Below are 24,900 nucleotides of genomic sequence, written 5' to 3'. Positions count from 1 at the left end.
TACACTAAACACTAAATTATTTATTAGTAGACGCTTATATAAAACCTTTATTTGAACAGAACATTTATTCGATTAATTACTGATAAACAATCGACAATTTATGCATAACGGTTTTCTCGATAATTCGGATTCTAGAATATATACAAACAGGACCGGTTTTACCTAACATGTCGCGGACGAGTTCGTTTGATAGGCATGTTTGTGGGCAGAAAATAACTATTTTTAACGTGGTGGGACGAATTTAAACGCACGGCGTTTCTTACTTACACTAAACCCTACACTAAACACTAAATTATTTATTAGTAGACGCTTATAATAAAACCTTTATTTGAACAGAAAATTTATTCGATTAATTACTGATAAACAAGTGACAATTTATACATAACGGTTTTCTCGATAATTCGGATTCTAGAATATATACAAACAGGACCGGTTTTACCTAACATGTCGCGGACGAGTTCGTTTGATAGGCATGTTTGTGGGCAGAAAATAACTATTTTCAACGGGGTGGGACGAATTTAAACGCACGACGTTTCTTACTTACACTAAACCCTACATTAAACACTAAATTATTTATTAGTAGACGCTTATATAAAACCTTTATTTGAACAGAACATTTATTCGATTAATTACTGATAAACAATCGACAATTTATACATAACAGTTTTCTCGATAATTCGGATTCTAGAATATATACAAACAGGACCGGTTTTACCTAACATGTCGCGGACGAGTTCGTTTGATAGGCATGTTTGTGGGCAGAAAATAACTATTTTTAACGTGGTGGGACGAATTTAAACGCACGGCGTTTCTTACTTACACTAAACCCTACACTAAACACTAAATTATTTATTAGTAGACGCTTATAATAAAACCTTTATTTGAACAGAAAATTTATTCGATTAATTACTGATAAACAATCGACAATTTATACATAACGGTTTTCTCGATAATTCGGATTCTAGAATATATACAAACAGGACCGGTTTTACCTAACATGTCGCGGACGAGTTCGTTTGATAGACATGTTTGTGGGCAGAAAATAACTATTTTCAACGGGGTGGGACGAATTTAAACGCACGACGTTTCTTACTTACACTAAACCCTACACTAAACACTAAATTATTTATTAGTAGACGCTTATAATAAAACCTTTATTTGAACAGAACATTTATTCGATTAATTACTGATAAACAATCGACAATTTATACATAACGGTTTTCTCGATAATTCGGATTCTAGAATATATACAAACAGGACCGGTTTTACCTAACATGTCGCGGACGAGTTCGTTTGATAGACATGTTTGTGGGCAGAAAATAACTATTTTCAACGGGGTGGGACGAATTTAAACGCACGACGTTTCTTACTTACACTAAACCCTACACTAAACACTAAATTATTTATTAGTAGACGCTTATAATAAAACCTTTATTTGAACAGAAAATTTATTCGATTAATTACTGATAAACAAGTGACAATTTATACATAACGGTTTTCTCGATAATTCGGATTCTAGAATATATACAAACAGGACCGGTTTTACCTAACATGTCGCGGACGAGTTCGTTTGATAGGCATGTTTGTGGGCAGAAAATAACTATTTTCAACGGGGTGGGACGAATTTAAACGCACGACGTTTCTTACTTACACTAAACCCTACATTAAACACTAAATTATTTATTAGTAGACGCTTATATAAAACCTTTATTTGAACAGAACATTTATTCGATTAATTACTGATAAACAATCGACAATTTATACATAACGGTTTTCTCGATAATTCGGATTCTAGAATATATACAAACAGGACCGGTTTTACCTAACATGTCGCGGACGAGTTCGTTTGATAGGCATGTTTGTGGGCAGAAAATAACTATTTTTAACGGGGTGGGACGAATTTAAACGCACGGCGTTTCTTACTTACACTAAACCCTACATTAAACACTAAATTATTTATTAGTAGACGCTTATATAAAACCTTTATTTGAACAGAACATTTATTCGATTAATTACTGATAAACAATCGACAATTTATACATAACGGTTTTCTCGATAATTCGGATTCTAGAATATATACAAACAGGACCGGTTTTACCTAACATGTCGCGGACGAGTTCGTTTGACAGGCATGTTTGTGGGCAGAAAATAACTATTTTTAACGGGGTGGGACGAATTTAAACGCACGGCGTTTCTTACTTACACTAAACCCTACATTAAACACTAAATTATTTATTAGTAGACGCTTATATAAAACCTTTATTTGAACAGAACATTTATTCGATTAATTACTGATAAACAATCGACAATTTATACATAACAGTTTTCTCGATAATTCGGATTCTAGAATATATACAAACAGGACCGGTTTTACGTTCCATGTCGCGGACGAGTTCGTTTGATAGGCATGTTTGTGGGCAGAAAATAACTATTTTCAACGGGGTGGGACGAATTTAAACGCACGACGTTTCTTACTTACACTAAACCCTACACTAAACACTAAATTATTTATTAGTAGACGCTTATATAAAACCTTTATTTGAACAGAACATTTATTCGATTAATTACTGATAAACAATCGACAATTTATACATAACGGTTTTCTCGATAATTCGGATTCTAGAATATATACAAACAGGACCGGTTTTACGTTCCATGTCGCGGACGAGTTCGTTTGATAGGCATGTTTGTGGGCAGAAAATAACTATTTTCAACGGGGTGGGACGAATTTAAACGCACGACGTTTCTTACTTACACTAAACCCTACACTAAACACTAAATTATTTATTAGTAGACGCTTATATAAAACCTTTATTTGAACAGAACATTTATTCGATTAATTACTGATAAACAATCGACAATTTATACATAACGGTTTTCTCGATAATTCGGATTCTAGAATATATACAAACAGGACCGGTTTTACCTAACATGTCGCGGACGAGTTCGTTTGACAGGCATGTTTGTGGGCAGAAAATAACTATTTTTAACGGGGTGGGACGAATTTAAACGCACGGCGTTTCTTACTTACACTAAACCCTACATTAAACACTAAATTATTTATTAGTAGACGCTTATATAAAACCTTTATTTGAACAGAACATTTATTCGATTAATTACTGATAAACAATCGACAATTTATACATAACGGTTTTCTCGATAATTCGGATTCTAGAATATATACAAACAGGACCGGTTTTACCTAACATGTCGCGGACGAGTTCGTTTGACAGGCATGTTTGTGGGCAGAAAATAACTATTTTTAACGTGGTGGGACGAATTTAAACGCACGGCGTTTCTTACTTACACTAAACCCTACACTAAACACTAAATTATTTATTAGTAGACGCTTATAATAAAACCTTTATTTGAACAGAAAATTTATTCGATTAATTACTGATAAACAAGTGACAATTTATACATAACGGTTTTCTCGATAATTCGGATTCTAGAATATGTACAAACAGGACCGGTTTTACCTAACATGTCGCGGACGAGTTCGTTTGATAGGCATGTTTGTGGGCAGAAAATAACTATTTTTAACGGGGTGGGACGAATTTAAACGCACGACGTTTCTTACTTACACTAAACCCTACACTAAACACTAAATTATTTATTAGTAGACGCTTATATAAAACCTTTATTTGAACAGAACATTTATTCGATTAATTACTGATAAACAATCGACAATTTATACATAACGGTTTTCTCGATAATTCGGATTCTAGAATATATACAAACAGGACCGGTTTTACGTTCTATGTCGCGGACGAGTTCGTTTGATAGACAGAAAATAATCCGAAAGGACTAAATCTAGCTAGAAATATGCGGGACGTAGATTTCTATAAGTAGCGCCTTATAAGGGGGTCCAAATTATTGTTGTATTATAAATATTTACAGGAACGGTTATATATTGAATCCGGATGGAAAATCTTGCGCGGATATCGACGAATGTAAGGAAAATTCTAGGATTTGCAACGGGGGGAGATGTACGAATACTATAGGCAGTTATATTTGTCATTGTACCGAAGGATTGCTTCCCGGACCCAGCGGAACTTCGTGTATAGGTTAGTAATTACTTTTCGTTTTCATCTTCTTGGTATCCATTTTGTTCTCCAACCAATTTTTATATAAAGTGTATTAGAAAATTGATTGGTTTGTTAAAGTTGTATTTAATTAGGTTAGATTCAGTACAATTGACAGCTGATGTTTGACGGATGACACAATACGAAGAATTGGAGGGAATAAGGTGGACAATTGACAGCTGATGTTTGACGGATGACACAATACGAAGTATTGGAGGGAATAAGGTGGACAATTGACAGCTGATGTTTGACGGATGACACAATACGAAGTATTGGAGGGAATAAGGTGGACAATTGACAGCTGATGTTTGACGGATGACACAATACGAAGTATTGGAGGGAATAAGGTGGACAATTGACAGCTGATGTTTGACGGATGACACAATACGAAGAATTGGAGGGAATAAGGTGGACAATTGACAGCTGATGTTTGACGGATGACACAATACGAAGTATTGGAGGGAATAAGGTGGACAATTGACAGCTGATGTTTGACGGATGACACAATACGAAGTATTGGAGGGAATAAGGTGGACAATTGACAGCTGATGTTTGACGGATGACACAATACGAAGAATTGGAGGGAATAAGGTGGACAATTGACAGCTGATGTTTGACGGATGACACAATACGAAGAATTGGAGGGAATAAGGTGGACAATTGACAGCTGATGTTTGACGGATGACACAATACGAAGAATTGGAGGGAATAAGGTGGACAATTGACAGCTGATGTTTGACGGATGACACAATACGAAGAATTGGAGGGAATAAGGTGGACAATTGACAGCTGATGTTTGACGGATGACACAATACGAAGTATTGGAGGGAATAAGGTGGACAATTGACAGCTGATGTTTGACGGATGACACAATACGAAGAATTGGAGGGAATAAGGTGGACAATTGACAGCTGATGTTTGACGGATGACACAATACGAAGTATTGGAGGGAATAAGGTGGACAATTGACAGCTGATGTTTGACGGATGACACAATACGAAGTATTGGAGGGAATAAGGTGGACAATTGACAGCTGATGTTTGACGGATGACACAATACGAAGAATTGGAGGGAATGAGGTGGAAAGTTGACAGTTGTTTTGTGAAACAAGATAAAAAACAAACTATTAGACGGAATAAGGTAGTTGTTGTTTGAAAGATGACAAAAAACGAATAATTGGAGTAAATAAAATGGAAATTTGACAACTATCGTTTGGAAAATGACAACAAGCAGACTATTGGACGGAATAAGATGGAAAACTTTGGAAAGTTCAATGGAAAAATGTGTCTTTTTGTCGTCTTTGATCGTTGCTTGTTTAAACACTGTAAATCAGTTGATTATTTGGTAGAAGATTGGTACTTTGCAAACTAAATCTTTACCACATATTCCTTAGACCTAAATTAATGGATTTATGTAAATTTACCCCGTTTAGAATCGAGGAATATATGGTGGGGATGTTTAAATATCATTTACGTAGACCTCGTATATTTTATTTGGCGTATTATATAGATATAGATGAGTGCAAGCAAAAACCGAACATTTGCGGAGCCGGTGATTGTATTAATACGTTGGGGTCGTTCCACTGTAGATGCGAAGAGGGTTATTCGGTGAAACCGGAAGGCGGACCTCAATGTACCGACGAGGACGAATGTTATTTGGGTACTTACAATTGCGATGAAAACGCCGATTGTATTAATAATCCGGTAAGTTGATTTAAAAGTGAAAAAATTGGGATTCCTAATAATTTTTATATCGATTTTGTAGAGTCCTAAAGTCTCGAGGGAATCTTTCTACTTGTTTGTCAATATTTTTGGTAAAAAATTTCAATTGGGGGCGTGAGAAGTGAATTTTTAGTAACAATCGACATCCCTCATGGCTTGATGGTACTTCCTGTTTTCTAAAAATGTTTTCCAGTCTTCCTTCTTTGGGAATCCGCATTTCACTGGTTCCCAACGACTTTGATATCGATTTCATATGATCCTAAGGTCTTCGTTGCATATTTCTCCTTGTTTGTCAAGATTTTTGATAAAAAAATTCAATTGTGGGTGTAGAAAGTGGATTTTTAGTAACAATCGACATCCCTCATGGCTTGATGGTACTTCCTGTTTCCTAAAAACGTTTTCCAGGCTTCCTTCTTTGGGAATCCGCATTTCACTGGTTCCCAACGACTTTGATATCGATTTCATATGATCCTAAGGTCTTCGTTGCATATTTCTCCTTGTTTGTCAAGATTTTTGATAAAAAAATTCAATTGTGGGTGTAGAAAGTGGATTTTTAGTAACAATCGACATCCCTCATGGCTTGATGGTACTTCCTGTTTTCTAAAAATGTTTTCCAGTCTTCCTTCTTTGGGAATCCGCATTTCACTGGTTCCCAACGACTTTGATATCGATTTCATATGATCCTAAGGTCTTCGTTGCATATTTCTCCTTGTTTGTCAAGATTTTTGATAAAAAAATTCAATTGTGGGTGTAGAAAGTGGATTTTTAGTAACAATCGACATCCCTCATGGCTTGATGGTACTTCCTGTTTCCTAAAAACGTTTTCCAGGCTTCCTTCTTTGGGAATCCGCATTTCACTGGTTCCCAACGACTTTGATATCGATTTCATATGATCCTAAGGTCTTCGTTGCATATTTCTCCTTGTTTGTCAAGATTTTTGGTAAAAAATTTCAATTGGGGGCGTGGGAAGTGAATTTTTAGTAACAATCGACATCCCCCATGACTTGATGGTACTTCCTGTTTCCTAAAAACGTTTTGCAAGCTTCCTTCTTTAGGAATCCGCATTTCACTGGTTCCCCACGACTTTGATATCGATTTCATATGATCCTAAGGTCTTCGTTGCATATTTCTCCTTGTTTGTCAAGATTTTTGGTAAAAAATTTCAATTGGGGGCGTGGGAAGTGAATTTTTAGTAACAATCGACATCCCCCATGGCTTGTGGGTACTTCCTGTTTTCTAAAAACGTTTTCCAGGCTTCCTTCTTTGGGAATCCGCATTTCACTGGTTCCCAACGACTTTGATATCGATTTCATATGATCCTAAGGTCTTCGTTGCATATTTCTCCTTGTTTGTCAAGATTTTTGAAAAAAAAATTCAATTGGGGGCGTGGGAAGTGAATTTTTAATAACAATCGACATCCCTCATGGCTTGATGGTACTTCCTGTTTTCTAAAAACGTTTTCCAGGCTTCCTTCTTTGGGAATCCGCATTTCACTGGTTCCCAACGACTTTGATATCGATTTCATATGATCCTAAGGTCTTCGTTGCATATTTCTCCTTGTTTGTCAAGATTTTTGATAAAAAAATTCAATTGTGGGTGTAGAAAGTGGATTTTTAGTAACAATCGACATCCCCCATGGCTTGTGGGTACTTCCTGTTTTCTAAAAACGTTTTCCAGGCTTCCTTCTTTGGGAATCCGCATTTCACTGGTTCCCAACGACTTTGATATCGATTTCATATGATCCTAAGGTCTTCGTTGCATATTTCTCCTTGTTTGTCAAGATTTTTGATAAAAAAATTCAATTGGGGGCGTGAGAAGTGAATTTTTAATAACAATCGACATCCCTCATGGCTTGATGGTACTTCCTGTTTCCTAAAAACGTTTTCCAGGCTTCCTTCTTTTGGGATTCGCATTTAACTGCTCCCAATCGATTTTCTAGAGTCCTAGTGTGCGTAATATGACTTGCATCCAATAGTTGTGGTACTTAAACGGTTTGGTTTGAAACTAAATTACTATTTTCAAGGATAATTAAGCCAATTTTTGATTTCATAGGGATCTTATCAATGTCGTTGTCAGGATGGTTTCACAGGAAACGGTTTACATTGTCGAGACATCAACGAATGTTTAACCAACAACGGAGGTTGTGATCAAAACGCCCAGTGTATCAACAACGACGGATCTTTCAGGTGAAAACCGCGCGTATAAATTTTGTAAAAAATGCGTAATAACGAATTATTTGACAGGTGCGAATGCGACGCGGGCTTCAAGGGCGACGGTTACACATGCACCGATATAGACGAATGTTCCAACGATCCAAGTCTCTGCGAAAACGGCCAATGCCTCAATTATCCCGGTTCCTTCAGGTGCGAATGCGAAATGGGTTTTTCGCATCCCCAAGAATCCAACGAACAATCGTGTGTCGGTCAGTAGAAATTCAATTATGGGAAACAAAAAAAAAAGACTAACGAACGCTTTTTAGTGGCTAATTTAACATAATTTTATACGGAGACTGATGATTTTTATTAATTGTAATAAATAACTCGTTTTATACACGAATATTGGAAAAGAAAATCGATTCCCGGTCCTTCTTCTTCCGCCATATTTATCTGATCTAATTCCTTCTAATTACTTTATGTTCCAAAACTTTGTGGAATTGGAGAATTTGTCATTTGGATCATCCTCGTATACATCCCATTAAATGGGAAAATCGTTCCAAACAGGCACTCCGCAGAGGAGCGACTCCTATATCAGTGCCAACTCCAATAAATTTCCCTTATCCCACCTAAAAATTTTCCAACCAATCTCTCTTAAGATATTTATGGGTGTCCAGAAAGCTTTCGATCGGATTCGACACCAAGGACTTGTTAGGAAACCGTCAGAGAACCTTTTCAACTTTTGTTTTTCTATTTTCCTTGATGCCGTGTATCCTTCAACGTTCCTCGACCTCTAAGCTAGCGAATTTTCCACGAATCCTGATTCTCATCGCTAATTAACGTCCTTGAACGGTTCATAGAGGACGAAACATCACCAATCTTCACATAAACTATTTTTATGGATGTCCAGAAAGCTTTCGATCGGATTCGACACCAAGGACTTGTTAGGAAATCGTCAGAGAACCTTTTCAACTTTTGTTTTTCTATTTTCCTTGATGCCGTGTATCCTTCAACGTTCCTCGACCTCTAAACTTGCGAATTTTCCACGAATCCTGATTCTCATCACTAATTTTCGTCCTTGAACGGTTCATTTAAGACGAAACATCACCAATCTTCACATAAACTATTTTTATGGATGTCCAGAAAGCTTTCGATCGGATTCGACACCAAGGACTTGTTAGGAAATCGTCAGAGAACCTTTTCAACTTTTGTTTTTCTATTTTCCTTGATGCCGTGTATCCTTCAACGTTCCTCGACCTCTAAGCTAGCGAATTTTCCACGAATCCTGATTCTCATCGCTAATTAACGTCCTTGAACGGTTCATAGAGGACGAAACATCACCAATCTTCACATAAACTATTTTTATGGATGTCCAGAAAGCTTTCGATCGTATTCGGCACCCAGGACTTGTTGTATGTTGTCGATATTTTTTATGAGGATTCGTTATCCATTTTTTTTTCGCCTATATTCGTGATTAAATAATTTGTAAATAAAACTAACTTTTATTTTGAATCTTTTTTTATCCGAAAATATTGATCCTGAAGGACGTGTTGTATATCACGCTTTCGAGGCAGCTTTTAATCACGTGTTTAATTAATTCATGTCGCTGATGGAGGGGATGCAGAACTTACCGGACAAAATGGAGATTTTTTGTGGGAGGATGGTGCCGCGACTAATAAACAGAAAACTAAAACTAACTATTAATACACTAACTCATCATACAAGTAGGTACATTCTGCTTTTTTTTTTTATTTAAACTAATATTTATTAATAATTTGTTTATTATTAATGATCAATACCAACAAAACAAACCAAATCGACTCAGAGGTTAGGAAGTGGCTACTGTTACTTTAACGTGTACGCTAAATGTTCTTCTTCGAGTGGTATTTTACCAGATAAGCGTACAAGTTGCTTTTTGAAGATAAAGGCTTCAGTTTTCGTTGTTTATATTCAATCGCTTTTCTTTTTGAAGATAAAGGTTTTAATTTTCGTTGTTTATATTCAATCGCTTTTCTTTTTGAAGATAAAGGTTTTAATTTTCGTCGTTTATCTTCAATCGCTTTTCTTTTTGAAGATAAAGGTTTTAATTTTCGTCGTTTATCTTCAATCGCTTTTCTTTTTGAAGATAAAGGTTTTAATTTTCGTCATTTATATTCAATCGCTTTTCTTTTTGAAGATAAAGGCTTCAGTTTTCGTCGTTTATATTCAATCGCTTTTCTTTTTGAAGATAAAGGTTTTAATTTTCGTTGTTTATATTCAATCGCTTTTCTTTTTGAAGATAAAGGTTTTAATTTTCGTCGTTTATCTTCAATCGCTTTTCTTTTTGAAGATAAAGGTTTTAATTTTCGTCGTTTATCTTCAATCGCTTTTCTTTTTGAAGATAAAGGTTTTAATTTTCGTCGTTTATATTCAATCGCTTTTCTTTTTGAAGATAAAGGCTTCAGTTTTCGTCGTTTATATTCAATCGCTTTTCTTTTTGAAGATAAAGGTTTTAATTTTCGTTGTTTATATTCAATCGCTTTTCTTTTTGAAGATAAAGGTTTTAATTTTCGTCGTTTATATTCAATCGCTTTTCTTTTTGAAGATAAAGGTTTTAATTTTCGTCGTTTATCTTCAATCGCTTTTCTTTTTGAAGATAAAGGTTTTAATTTTCGTCGTTTATATTCAATCGCTTTTCTTTTTGAAGATAAAGGCTTCAGTTTTCGTCGTTTATATTCAATCGCTTTTCTTTTTGAAGATAAAGGTTTTAATTTTCGTCGTTTATCTTCAATCGCTTTTCTTTTTGAAGATAAAGGTTTTAATTTTCGTCGTTTATATTCAATCGCTTTTCTTTTTGAAGATAAAGGCTTCATTTTTCGTCGTTTATATTCAATCGCTTTTCTTTTTGAAGATAAAGGTTTTAATTTTCGTTGTTTATATTCAATCGCTTTTCTTTTTGAAGATAAAGGTTTTAATTTTCGTCGTTTATATTCAATCGCTTTTCTTTTTGAAGATAAAGGTTTTAATTTTCGTCGTTTATCTTCAATCGCTTTTCTTTTTGAAGATAAAGGTTTTAATTTTCGTCGTTTATATTCAATCGCTTTTCTTTTTGAAGATAAAGGCTTCAGTTTTCGTCGTTTATATTCAATCGCTTTTCTTTTTGAAGATAAAGGTTTTAATTTTCGTCGTTTATCTTCAATCGCTTTTCTTTTTGAAGATAAAGGTTTTAATTTTCGTCGTTTATATTCAATCGCTTTTCTTTTTGAAGATAAAGGCTTCATTTTTCGTCGTTTATATTCAATCGCTTTTCTTTTTGAAGATAAAGGTTTTAATTTTCGTCGTTTATCTTCAAGCGCTTTTCTTTTTGAAGATAAAGGTTTTAATTTTCGTCGTTTATCTTCAAGCGCTTTTCTTTTTGAAGATAAAGGTTTTAATTTTCGTCGTTTATCTTCAATCGCTTTTCTTTTTGAAGATAAAGGTTTTAATTTTCGTCGTTTATATTCAATCGCTTTTCTTTTTGAAGATAAAGGCTTCATTTTTCGTTGTTTATATTCAATCGCTTTTCTTTTTGAAGATAAAGGTTTTAATTTTCGTCGTTTATCTTCAATCGCTTTTCTTTTTGAAGATAAAGGTTTTAATTTTCGTCGTTTATATTCAATCGCTTTTCTTTTTGAAGATAAAGGCTTCATTTTTCGTCGTTTATATTCAATCGCTTTTCTTTTTGAAGATAAAGGTTTTAATTTTCGTCGTTTATCTTCAAGCGCTTTTCTTTTTGAAGATAAAGGTTTTAATTTTCGTCGTTTATCTTCAATCGCTTTTCTTTTTGAAGATAAAGGTTTTAATTTTCGTCGTTTATATTCAATCGCTTTTCTTTTTGAAGATAAAGGCTTCATTTTTCGTCGTTTATATTCAATCGCTTTTCTTTTTGAAGATAAAGGTTTTAATTTTCGTCGTTTATCTTCAAGCGCTTTTCTTTTTGAAGATAAAGGTTTTAATTTTCGTCGTTTATCTTCAATCGCTTTTCTTTTTGAAGATAAAGGTTTTAATTTTCGTCGTTTATATTCAATCGCTTTTCTTTTTGAAGATAAAGGCTTCATTTTTCGTCGTTTATATTCAATCGCTTTTCTTTTTGAAGATAAAGGTTTTAATTTTCGTCGTTTATCTTCAATCGCTTTTCTTTTTGAAGATAAAGGTTTTAATTTTCGTCGTTTATCTTCAATCGCTTTTCTTTTTGAAGATAAAGGTTTTAATTTTCGTCGTTTATCTTCAATCGCTTTTCTTTTTGAAGATAAAGGTTTTAATTTTCGTCGTTTATCTTCAATCGCTTTTCTTTTTGAAGATAAAGGTTTTAATTTTCGTCGTTTATATTCAATCGCTTTTCTTTTTGAAGATAAAGGTTTTAATTTTCGTCGTTTATCTTCAATCGCTTTTCTTTTTGAAGATAAAGGTTTTAATTTTCGTCGTTTATATTCAATCGCTTTTCTTTTTGAAGATAAAGGCTTCATTTTTCGTCGTTTATATTCAATCGCTTTTCTTTTTGAAGATAAAGGCTTTAATTTTCGTCGTTTATCTTCAATCGCTTTTCTTTTTGAAGATAAAGGTTTTAATTTTCGTCGTTTATATTCAATCGCTTTTCTTTTTGAAGATAAAGGCTTCATTTTTCGTCGTTTATCTTCAATCGCTTTTCTTTTTGAAGATAAAGGCTTCAGTTTTCGTCGTTTATATTCAATCGCTTTTCTTGTTGAAGATAAAGGTTTTAATTTTCGTCGTTTATATTCAATCGCTTTTCTTTTTGAAGATAAAGGCTTCATTTTTCGTCGTTTATATTCAATCGCTTTTCTTTTTGAAGATAAAGGCTTTAGTTTTCGTTGCTGATCTTCAATCGAGTATTTTCCCGATGAAATGTGCCTTGAATTCTACGAAACTATTCCGACGACGTTTCCCACAACCGTTTAAATGTCTTCTATGGTTCATGCATGTAAAAAAAAAGAAAAATTCACAGAGATTCAAATCGGAAGAATATGGGGGTCGATGAAAATTTATTTATCGATTCTGATGAAAAGAAAAACTTGACGCTTCAAACCTTTCGAGTTTTGCGTGACGTAACGCCACATATACATCGTGAATCGTGGAATTATATCGAAATTTATTAATAATTTTTAGATATCAACGAATGCGACATGTTCAATAATTTATGCGTATACGGAAAATGCGAGAATACTTTCGGATTTTTCCGATGCGAATGCAACGACGGCTATAAACTCGACAGTTCCGGCGGAAATTGTACGGATATCGACGAATGCGAAAGTCCCCAATCGTGTTTATACGGCGATTGTACCAACACCGAGGGTAGCTTCAAATGCGTCTGTCCCCCGCACCACGATCTCATCTCCGAAGGAAACGCTTGCATCGGTAAGAAAATTGGAAAACATCGATCTTTACTAGTTTAATCCGGTTTTTCTTTTTTTGTTTTTTTTTTTTAGATAGGAGAACGTCGAGATGTTTCTTAAAAGTCGACGGACCCGGAAGATGTTCATCCCCTACGTCGGATTACATAACGAAATCGGCTTGTTGTTGTTCTGTAGGTCAAGGATGGGGACCGAATTGCGATTTATGTCCTCATCCGGATAGCCAGGAATACCAGCAACTGTGTCCCGGAGGAATGGGATACAAACCGAACGATATAACGGTAAGTAAAATATATTTGATCGAAATTTTCTCTTCGAAATTTTCAATTTCGTCTTTCTTTTGATTCACAGGTCGTTTTGGAAGATATCAACGAATGCGAAGAACACGATAACATATGTCAAAACGGACATTGCACCAATACTTTCGGTAGCTTCATGTGTTCCTGCAACGAAGGTTACAGATTAGATCCTACCGGTTATCAATGTCTCGATATCAACGAATGTTTCGAAAATCCTAATATTTGCAACGTTGGCGAATGTATCAACGAACCTGGGAAATATTACTGTCAATGTCCCGAAGGATATATGCCGATGCCTGGCAGACGTAAGTTTAATGCTCAATTATATCGACAGATGTCTCTCTCAACTTCCCATTGACTGTTACTTGTATACAGTTTACACCGTCCACTGCATTCGTCCAATAATAAACTGATTCGAACATTTTTATGTCTACCAATCATCCTGTTCGAGTATTAATCAAACTTTTTTCCAAAATTTAATAAAACGTTTAAAACTTTTGTTTCGTTTGGTGATGGTTCACATCAGCGCAATACCTTTCGCTGTACCACTTCCCGAAGGTATTTTCGACGATAAATTCTCTTTTTTTCTTTGGGAAGATCCATCAGGAAGGTGTCGACAATAAAATAGAAGCTAAATTGTCCTGCAATATCCTTCAGATTTGTTTTTTTCAGGTGAGTGCGTGGATATGCGTAAAGATCTATGTTTCTTGAACTACAGTAGATGGAGGTGTTCGACGCCGATGTCCCAGAATCAAACGAGGAAATTGTGTTGTTGTTCAATGGGTCTGGCATGGGGTCAACCATGCGAACCGTGTCCGGTCGCTGGCACCAGTAGGTATAACTTATTTCACTTACTTTCTTTTCAGTTATACCTAACTTGTTAATATTGTTATTTGCGTTTCACGACATATTATTTTGTTATATTGTATTTTTTTTTTAAACAGGTGATCATGTAGCCTTATGCGGAGTACGTCCAGGTCAAATAGTGAACCCCATCACTAACGAAACGATGGAAATCGACGAATGCGAACTAATGCCATCTATGTGCAAGCACGGACAATGTATCAACACGCCCGGAAGTTTTGAATGCATGTGTAACAGGTAAATACACTCTATTGCGAGGTTATGTTCAATTTCGATAACGTATTTCGAAAAATGACATTTCGATTTCGAAATTTCGTTTAATTTCGTTATCGACGTTATTTAAAACAATAGAAAGTCTCGTCGAAACTAGTCATATCATCGGGAGTCGGTCACTAGGCGCTACCCGAACAAAATTTCATCTACTCGGTGAATTTGGTTGAGAAATGATATTTCAAATCTGAAATTTCATTTGTTTTCGTTCGGAGGTCTCAGATTTCGTTATCGACGTGGTTTGGTGGAGGTTACTCCAAGACCAAGATCAAAAATAAGATGGGAAGACCAAGAGGATGATCAAGAATAAGATGGGAAAAGTAACAGAACGACCAAGAATGAAATGGGAAGACCAAGAGGATGACCAAGACTAAGATGAACGACCAAGAGGACGACCAAGAGGATAATCAAGAATAAAATGGAAAAACTAACAAAATGACCAAGAATGTAATGGGAAGACCAAAGGAAGGACCAAGAATAAGAAGGAAAAATTTAGAGGATTGCCAAAAATGAAATGGGAGGACCAAGAAGACGACCAAGACTAAGATGTAAGACCAAGAATAAGAAGGAAAAACTTAGAGGATTACGAAGAATGAAATGGGAAGACCAAGAGGACGACCAAGACTAAGATGAACGACCAAGGGGATAATCAAGAATAAAATGGAAAAACTAACAGAACGAACAAGAATGAAATGGGAAGACCAAGGGAAGAACCAAGGCTAAGATGAAAGACCAAGAATAAGAAGGAAAAACTTCGAGGATTACCAAGAATGAAATGGGAGGACCAAGAGGACGACCAAGACTAAGATGTAAGACCAAGAGGACGACCAAGGCTAAGATGAACGACCAAGAGGACGACCAAGACTAAGATGAACGATCAAGAGGATAATCAAGAATAAAATGGAAAAATTAACAAAATGACCAAGAATGTAATGGGAAGACCAGGGGAAGGACCAAGACTAAGATGAACGACCAAGAATAAGAAGGAAAAACTTAGAGGATTACGAAGAATGAAATGGGAAGACCAAGAGGACGACCAAGACTAAGATGAACGACCAAGAGGATAATCAAGAATAAAATGGAAAAACTAACAGAACGAACAAGAATGAAATGGGAAGACCAAGGGAAGAACCAAGGCTAAGATGAAAGACCAAGAATAAGAAGGAAAAACTTCGAGGATTACCAAGAATGAAATGGGAGGACCAAGAGGACGACCAAGACTAAGATGTAAGACCAAGAGGACGACCAAGGCTAAGATGAACGACCAAGAGGACGACCAAGACTAAGATGAACGATCAAGAGGATAATCAAGAATAAAATGGAAAAATTAACAAAATGACCAAGAATATAATGGGAAGACCAGGGGAAGGACCAAGACTAAGATGAACGACCAAGAATAAGAAGGAAAAACTTAGAGGATTACGAAGAATGTAATGGGAAGACCAGGGGAAGGACCAAGACTAAGATGAACGACCAAGAATAAGAAGGAAAAACTTCGAGGATTGCCAAGAATGAAATGGGAGGACTAAGAAGACGACCAAGACTAAGATGCAGGACCAAGAGGATGACCAAGGCTAAGATGAACGACCAAGACTAAGATGAACGACCAAGAGGACAACCAAGAGGATAATCAATAATAAAATGGAAAAACTAACAGAATGACCAAGAATGTAATGGGAAGACCAGGGGAAGGACCAAGACTAAGATGAACGACCAAGAATAAGAAGGAAAAACTTCGAGGATTGCCAAGAATGAAATGGGAGGACTAAGAGGACGACCAAGACTAAGATGCAGGACCAAGAGGATGACCAAGACTAGGATGTGAAGACTGTGGCTCATGCGACAATCGCTTGTTACATAAATAACTATTTTGTCATTTATTTCGTTGGTTGTTGTTTCAGTAGAAATTTTCTCATAACAAACGACGCCGTTTCGACCATATTTTTTATAAAGTCATTTTTTTATTCAAGGGGTTACATTTACGACGAAAATTCCCATCAATGTATCGACGACAACGAATGCCTTAGAAACCCCTGCGAAGGTAACGCCCAATGTATAAATCTACCGGGTAGTTTCGAATGCAAATGTCCAGCTGGTTACAAACACGGTTCGACTTTTATGGATTGCGTAGACATCGACGAATGTTTGGAAAAACCTCACGTATGTCAAAATGGAGAATGCAAGAATTTAGAAGGAAGTTTCCAGTGTATCTGCCCCACGGGATATCTATTAACTTCAGACAGGTGAGATTAATCCCCTCGATTAATCAGAATTTTTATCTTCCTCCCCAAAATTCGGGAAACAATCTTAGACAACCGCGTCACGATCTTGGTCATTAAAAGCAAACGGGGAACATTTTGAAGGAACCTAAAGTACCCAATGCAAACTTCATAGTTCATAGTTAAGCACGTAAAACTTCTGCTAGGCCTACTTGAGATAACCAAGAGACTTTCGGAAAGCAGATCACATTTCCTAACCAGCCGAAGAGGTAGTTGGTTCCGCTGCCGTATAATGTCCCCAGTCGCGAAATTCGGCAGCTGTTCTTTCGCGGAACCGGTATCTGGTCGATTCACAGCCAGCTGCAGATTCATTCGATCGCCCATCATACCGCGGGTGCAGTTTCGCTGTTCTTTTAGATCCAACTTAGATGTTAGATGGCCTTAGAACCAGCCGATTCGGCAACTTCCATCGAAACACCGATCAGAGCTTCGATATCTGTAAAAACCGATACCTTGGGGAGTAGTAGGTGTTCCTTGAGGATAGCTACGCTCCAAACAGTCGTCGCTATTTCATATTGAGTCTTTTGAACATAATGAGGATATTTTATGGAAAGTTTCTGTTTTTTTTTATGTTTAGAGACACTTGTTTGGATATCGACGAATGTCAACGTCATCCTAACATCTGTAACAACGGTAGCTGTATCAATATGGTCGGACATTACAAATGCCATTGCAACCAAGGTTTCAAATTGAGTAATAACAACGATTGCGTCGATATAGACGAATGTCACATGATGCCTTTCTTGTGCAGAAACGGAAGGTGTCGAAATACGATGGGATCGTTTTATTGCGATTGCGCGAACGGTTACGTTCTAACCCACGACAGACATAATTGCAGGGACATCGATGAATGTCAGGAGGTAAGATTTATTATTTTTTTTCTCTTTTCAATTGTAGATTCTGCAAGCATCTACTCCATCTGCCCATTCCAGAACTCTGATGTGACTTCTAGGATATACCAGGCAGCTTTTCAAAAAAAAAAAGGTGTCGCGACTCAATATTTTGAGTCCTAGAGAGGCACCAAAAGATGTTATATCAATATCGAACTGCCGGATGGCTGAAAGATCAGATGGGGAACCGTTCCAGGTCGAACGTAATCCTGTGAAGAAGTTTTCTTGGTGTCATTAACGGGTTACTGCCTCGGTAAATACCAAACAGCAGATTTGGCAAGCATCCGCGAGGAGGTTTTTACCTCAGAGTCATTTTCTCAAGTCCGTGAACAGAAAATAATCCAAAGATGCTACAACTGGGGAATAGAGGGCATGAGGTGACAGTTCGAACTTTGATTCATCAATTTTGGTCATTGGTATAACGGATGTTTAAGCTGGTGCAAACAAACAGTTTCTTCTTAGTCGAATGCGGTCGTTGTTGTCTTGTTTTCTTCACCGGAAAGTTTTTTGGTCACTTATTTAACACTATTTCCAGACACCTGGGGCTTGCCCGCCTCCCGGTAAATGTACGAACGTGATGGGATCTTTCGTGTGCAGTTGTCCCGAAGGTTACGAATTGAGTACCGTAACCGGTATATGCGAAGACATAGATGAATGTCTCGTTAACGTCGGTATATGCGAAAACGGGATATGCACCAACACCGACGGTGGCGCCTTCTGTACGTGTCAAGAAGGATTCATATTAGAACAAGTACGTTTCGATACGTTTGTATACTGATATATATATATATATATTTTTTTTATTGGAAATATTTTGTTTTTAAGGCGACGATGAAGTGTATCGATGTTAGACAAGAACAATGTTACGACGTCTTCAATAGAGGTCAATGTTCGGAACCTAGAGGAATGAGTATAACCGCGAAAGAATGTTGTTGTTCCAAAGGCGCCGCTTGGGGTAGAGCATGCGAAAGATGCCCGCCAGAAGATTCGCGTAAGTTTCGATTGAAATATTTTCGGTTTTCTATCATTTTTTTTTTGTTGTTTTCGTATTAGTATGTCGTTAAGGGTTTTAAGGGTAACTGCGATTTAAAAATGTTAAAAATTATGAAAATTAGTTTGTTTCACTTCGAATTATCCTGAAGATTTGGAAATTTTTTGACACAAATCACTTTTTTTTCATACTAGGGGTTGAAAATATTGTAAATTATAGAAATTAATTTGATTATATCGGAATTTTCTTATATTTTTGAAAATATTCTTAATCTTTTCTTCCATTTTTTCCATAGTCTTTTTTCTTCTTATTTATTACTTCTTCTATTTTCTTCTCTGAAAATTTCTTCCATTTCTACAAGCTTCTCATCATTTCTTTTTCACTTCTTCCTTAAGGATTTCCTCTATCTTCTTATATTTCTCATAATTTCCCATTTTTTTTTTTATCTTTTTACTTAGAATTTGATTCATTTCTTCAGATTTTTCTCATTCTCTCCTTTTATTTTGAAACTAATTATTCTATTATTATTTCTTCTTCGATTTCCCTCTATTTGCTTCTCCTCTTTTACTTCCATCAATTCTTTTTTAGCAGAATTCATTTTCTTCAACTTTTTGTCTCGTTTTTCCTTCATTTTCCCTCTATTTTATTCATTCCTTCTCATTCTTTCCCTTCTTTATCAGTAGAATTTATTTTCTTCAACTTCTTTCTTTTTCTCTCCTTTTTCTTTCATTTTCTCCGACTTCTTTTCATTTTATTTCTTTTTCCTTTGATTTTCTTCAATTTCTTTTCATTTTCTTACTTTTTCTCTCCTTTTTCTTTCATTTTCTCCGACTTCTTTTCATTTTATTTCTTTTTTCTTTTATTTTCTTCAATTTCTTTTCATTTTCTTACTTTTTCTCTCTTTTTTCTTTCTTTTTCTTCAACTTCTTTTCGTTTTCTTTCTTTCTTATCTCCTTTTTCTTTCATTTTCTCTGCCTTCTTTACATTTTCTTTCTTTTCTTCTCTTTTTTCTTTCATTTTCTTCAAATTCTTTTCGTTTTCTTTCTTTTCCTCCCCTTTTTCTTTCATTTTTTCCGACTTCTTTACATTTTCTTTCTTTTCCTCTCCTTTTTCTTTCATTTTTTCCGACTTCTTTTCATTTTCTTACTTTTTCTCTCTTTTTTCTTTTATTTTCTTCAACTTCTTTTCATTTTCTTTTTTTTTTCTTCTCTTTTTCCTTTCATTTTCTTCAAATTCTTTTCGTTTTCTTTCTTTCTTATCTCCTTTTTCTTTCATTTTCTCTGCCTTCTTTACATTTTCTTTCTTTTCTTCTCTTTTTTCATTCATTTTCTTCAAATTCTTTTCGTTTTCTTTCTTTTTGTCTCCTTTTTCTTTCATTTTTTCCGACTTCTTTTCATTTTCTAACTTTTTCTCCCCTTTTTCTTTCGTTTTCTTCAAATTCTTTTCGTTTTCTTTCTTTCCCTCCCCTTTTTCTTACATTTTCTTCAACTTCTTTTCATTTTCTTTCTTTTCTTCTCTTTTTTCTTTCATTTTCTTCAAATTCTGTTCGTTTTCTTTCTTTTTGTCTCCTTTTTCTTTCATTTTTTCCGATTTCTTTACATTTTCTTTCTTTTCCTCCCTTTTTCTTTCATTTTTTCCGACTTCTTTTCATTTTCTTACTTTTTCTCTCTTTTTTCTTTTATTTTCTTCAACTTCTTTTCGTTTTCTTTGTTTTCCTCTCCTTTTTCTTTCATTTTTTCCGACTTCTTTACATTTTCTTTCTTTTCCTCTCCTTTTTCTTTCATTTTCTTCAAATTCTTTTCGTTTTCTTTCTTTCCCTCCCCTTTTTCTTACATTTTCTTCAACTTCTTTTCATTTTTTTTCTTTTCTTCTCTTTTTTCTTTCATTTTCTTCAAATGTTTCTCGTTTTCTTTCTTTTCCTCCCCTTTTTCTTACATTTACTTCAACTTCTTTTCGTTTTCTTTCTTTTTCTCTCTTTTTTCTTTTATATTCTTCAACTTCATTTATTTTCCTTTTTCTTTCATTTTCTTCAACCTCTTTCCGTTTTCTTTCTTTTCCTCTCCTTTTTCTTTCGCTTTCTTCTACTTCTTTTCATCTTCTTTCTTATTCTTTGTTTCAATTTTCCCATCATTTCCTTTAACTTTTTTTTTTTCATCCTTTCTTCGGAATTTCCATAATCTCAACTTGTTATAATATCCGTATTTTTTTTTTTGTTTAGTGGAATTTTCGAAAATGTGTCCCGAAGGTCCCGGCAGAATGGACACCGGTAGCGATTTGAACGAATGCGAATTGATGCCGAACGTTTGCGAAGGCGGAGAATGCGTCAACACCGACGGTTCCTTCAGGTGCGATTGCCCCACCGGATACGTCCTGGATCGATCGGGTAAAAAGTGCGTCGACGATAACGAATGCATTTCTACTCCGAACGTATGCGGAAACGGCACTTGCACTAACGTAGACGGAGGATTCGAATGCAGCTGCAACGATGGCTTCGCACCAGGTCCCATACAGGTAACTTCCGATTTTCGATGTTCGATTCGCACCAAGCCTCTCGAGTTCTGCGGCGTTTATAACTCTCTTTAAATATTTGGATTTTCTATTTAGGTATGCGAAGACGTTAACGAATGCCTGGAAATCGGCAATCAATGCGCCTTCAGATGTCACAACGTACCAGGTTCATTCAGATGTATCTGTCCGTACGGATACGCATTAGCACCGGACGGCAGACATTGCGCAGGTAAATATTTCATTTAAAACAAAGGTATTACTTCGAAATGAATAAATTTGATAACTTTTAGACGTCGACGAATGCAGCACTCCGGCGAACAATTGCAGATTCATGTGCAAGAATTTGATAGGATCGTTCATGTGTATATGCCCCGAAGGTTACAGTCAAGTCCATTTAACCGACGATTGCGTCGACGTAAACGAATGCGACAATCCGAATATCTGTCGAAATGGAAAATGCGTCAATTTACAAGGTAGCTACAGGTGCGAATGCGAAGATGGATTCGAAATCAGTCCGGACGGAAAAAGGTGTACAGGTAAATAGTGTTTTACAATCGCGAACGATTCTATTCGATAAAAAAAACGTTAATTGACGTCGAATAACATTAATATCATATAATTCGAGTCGTACAGGATGGTCCACAATTAAATTTATAAATGTACGAGGTTCGGCTATTAATTTTCGGAGTTAATTGACGTCGAATAAATGTACGAGGTTCGGCTATTAATTTTCGGAAATTTATCTCGTAAAAACGGTATGAAATAGTTGTTGTTACCGATTCGAAGTACTTAGAAGTGAATTAGGTGCGATTACATTTAGGAAAATAGGAAAATAAGTCTCGAGAGGTTCTATCTGGTTATTTCTATTAATTTTTCAGACAAAAGACAAGGTTCCTGCTTCAGGCAATTGATAAACGGAAAATGCAAACCGGCTCCGTTCTGGAATCTTGTTTAATATATCGTCTGAAAGTTTTGGTTTCTAGAAGTTTCTAGAGCAACTCAGATTCTTCGAAAACATTCTGGAATCTTGTTTGATATGTCCTCTAAAAGTTTTGGTTTCTAGAAGTTTCTAGAGAAATCCAAATTCTTCGAAAACATTCTGGAATCTTGTTTGATATATTATCTAAAAGTTTTGGTTTCTAGAAGTTTCTAGAGTAATCCAGAATTCTTGGAAAACATTCTGGAATCTTCGGCTATTAATTTTCGGAGTTAATTGACGTCGAATAAATGTACGAGGTTCGGCTATTAATTTTCGGAAATTTATCTCGTAAAAACGGTATGAAATAGTTGTTGTTACCGATTCGAAGTACTTAGAAGTGAATTAGGTGCGATTACATTTAGGAAAATAGGAAAATAAGTCTCGAGAGGTTCTATCTGGTTATTTCTATTAATTTTTCAGACAAAAGACAAGGTTCCTGCTTCAGGCAATTGATAAACGGAAAATGCAAACCGGCTCCGTTCTGGAATCTTGTTTAATATATCGTCTGAAAGTTTTGGTTTCTAGAAGTTTCTAGAGCAACTCAGATTCTTCGAAAACATTCTGGAATCTTGTTTGATATGTCCTCTAAAAGTTTTGGTTTCTAGAAGTTTCTAGAGAAATCCAAATTCTTCGAAAACATTCTGGAATCTTGTTTGATATATTATCTAAAAGTTTTGGTTTCTAGAAGTTTCTAGAGTAATCCAGAATTCTTGGAAAACATTCTGGAATCTTCGGCTATTAATTTTCGGAGTTAATTGACGTCGAATAAATGTACGAGGTTCGGCTATTAATTTTCGGAAATTTATCTCGTAAAAACGGTATGAAATAGTTGTTGTTACCGATTCGAAGTACTTAGAAGTGAATTAGGTGCGATTACATTTAGGAAAATAGGAAAATAAGTCTCGAGAGGTTCTATCTGGTTATTTCTATTAATTTTTCAGACAAAAGACAAGGTTCCTGCTTCAGGCAATTGATAAACGGAAAATGCAAACCGGCTCCGTTCTGGAATCTTGTTTAATATATCCTCTAAAAGTTTTGGTTTCTAGAAGTTTCTAGAGCAACTCAGATTCTTCGAAAACATTCTGGAATCTTGTTTGATATGTCCTCTAAAAGTTTTGGTTTCTAGAAGTTTCTAGAGAAATCCAAATTCTTCGAAAACATTCTGGAATCTTGTTTGATATATTATCTAAAAGTTTTGGTTTCTAGAAGTTTCTAGAGTAATCCAGAATTCTTGGAAAACATTCTGGAATCTTCGGCTATTAATTTTCGGAGTTAATTGACGTCGAATAAATGTACGAGGTTCGGCTATTAATTTTCGGAAATTTATCTCGTAAAAACGGTATGAAATAGTTGTTGTTACCGATTCGAAGTACTTAGAAGTGAATTAGGTGCGATTACATTTAGGAAAATAGGAAAATAAGTCTCGAGAGGTTCTATCTGGTTATTTCTATTAATTTTTCAGACAAAAGACAAGGTTCCTGCTTCAGGCAATTGATAAACGGAAAATGCAAACCGGCTCCGTTCTGGAATCTTGTTTAATATATCGTCTGAAAGTTTTGGTTTCTAGAAGTTTCTAGAGCAACTCAGATTCTTCGAAAACATTCTGGAATCTTGTTTGATATGTCCTCTAAAAGTTTTGGTTTCTAGAAGTTTCTAGAGAAATCCAAATTCTTCGAAAACATTCTGGAATCTTGTTTGATATATTATCTAAAAGTTTTGGTTTCTAGAAGTTTCTAGAGTAATCCAGAATTCTTGGAAAACATTCTGGAATCTTCGGCTATTAATTTTCGGAGTTAATTGACGTCGAATAAATGTACGAGGTTCGGCTATTAATTTTCGGAAATTTATCTCGTAAAAACGGTATGAAATAGTTGTTGTTACCGATTCGAAGTACTTAGAAGTGAATTAGGTGCGATTACATTTAGGAAAATAGGAAAATAAGTCTCGAGAGGTTCTATCTGGTTATTTCTATTAATTTTTCAGACAAAAGACAAGGTTCCTGCTTCAGGCAATTGATAAACGGAAAATGCAAACCGGCTCCGTTCTGGAATCTTGTTTAATATATCCTCTAAAAGTTTTGGTTTCTAGAAGTTTCTAGAGCAACTCAGATTCTTCGAAAACATTCTGGAATCTTGTTTGATATGTCCTCTAAAAGTTTTGGTTTCTAGAAGTTTCTAGAGAAATCCAAATTCTTCGAAAACATTCTGGAATCTTGTTTGATATATTATCTAAAAGTTTTGGTTTCTAGAAGTTTCTAGAGTAATCCAGAATTCTTGGAAAACATTCTGGAATCTTCGGCTATTAATTTTCGGAGTTAATTGACGTCGAATAAATGTACGAGGTTCGGCTATTAATTTTCGGAAATTTATCTCGTAAAAACGGTATGAAATAGTTGTTGTTACCGATTCGAAGTATCTAGAAGTGAATTAGGTGCGATTACATTTAGGAAAATAGGAAAATAAGTCTCGAGAGGT

At 35.4% G+C, this 24,900-nt stretch overlaps 1 protein-coding gene across 1 annotated transcript in view; it reads left to right on the top strand.

Annotated features, from left to right (window-relative positions):
- The window catches only part of LOC130447671 (fibrillin-2-like), a 68,357-nt gene that overhangs the window by 34,817 nt on the left and 8,640 nt on the right, over window positions 1-24,900 (top strand). Inside the window, exons 21-36 of the mRNA XM_056784624.1 lie at window positions 3,901-4,067; window positions 5,595-5,788; window positions 7,859-7,992; window positions 8,050-8,228; window positions 13,102-13,350; window positions 13,422-13,627; window positions 13,698-13,950; window positions 14,318-14,476; window positions 14,590-14,746; window positions 16,750-17,022; window positions 17,636-17,918; window positions 18,484-18,699; window positions 18,774-18,939; window positions 21,158-21,450; window positions 21,544-21,676; window positions 21,738-21,983. Of these exons, the coding sequence (XP_056640602.1) occupies window positions 3,901-4,067; window positions 5,595-5,788; window positions 7,859-7,992; window positions 8,050-8,228; window positions 13,102-13,350; window positions 13,422-13,627; window positions 13,698-13,950; window positions 14,318-14,476; window positions 14,590-14,746; window positions 16,750-17,022; window positions 17,636-17,918; window positions 18,484-18,699; window positions 18,774-18,939; window positions 21,158-21,450; window positions 21,544-21,676; window positions 21,738-21,983 (3,308 nt within the window). The remainder of the gene's footprint in view (window positions 1-3,900; window positions 4,068-5,594; window positions 5,789-7,858; window positions 7,993-8,049; window positions 8,229-13,101; window positions 13,351-13,421; window positions 13,628-13,697; window positions 13,951-14,317; window positions 14,477-14,589; window positions 14,747-16,749; window positions 17,023-17,635; window positions 17,919-18,483; window positions 18,700-18,773; window positions 18,940-21,157; window positions 21,451-21,543; window positions 21,677-21,737; window positions 21,984-24,900) is intronic.

Source organism: Diorhabda sublineata, chromosome 8 (genome assembly GCF_026230105.1).
Source record: "Diorhabda sublineata isolate icDioSubl1.1 chromosome 8, icDioSubl1.1, whole genome shotgun sequence".
NCBI classification, from domain to species: domain Eukaryota; kingdom Metazoa; phylum Arthropoda; class Insecta; order Coleoptera; family Chrysomelidae; genus Diorhabda; species Diorhabda sublineata.
This window is presented reverse-complemented; position numbering and strand designations above follow the sequence as displayed.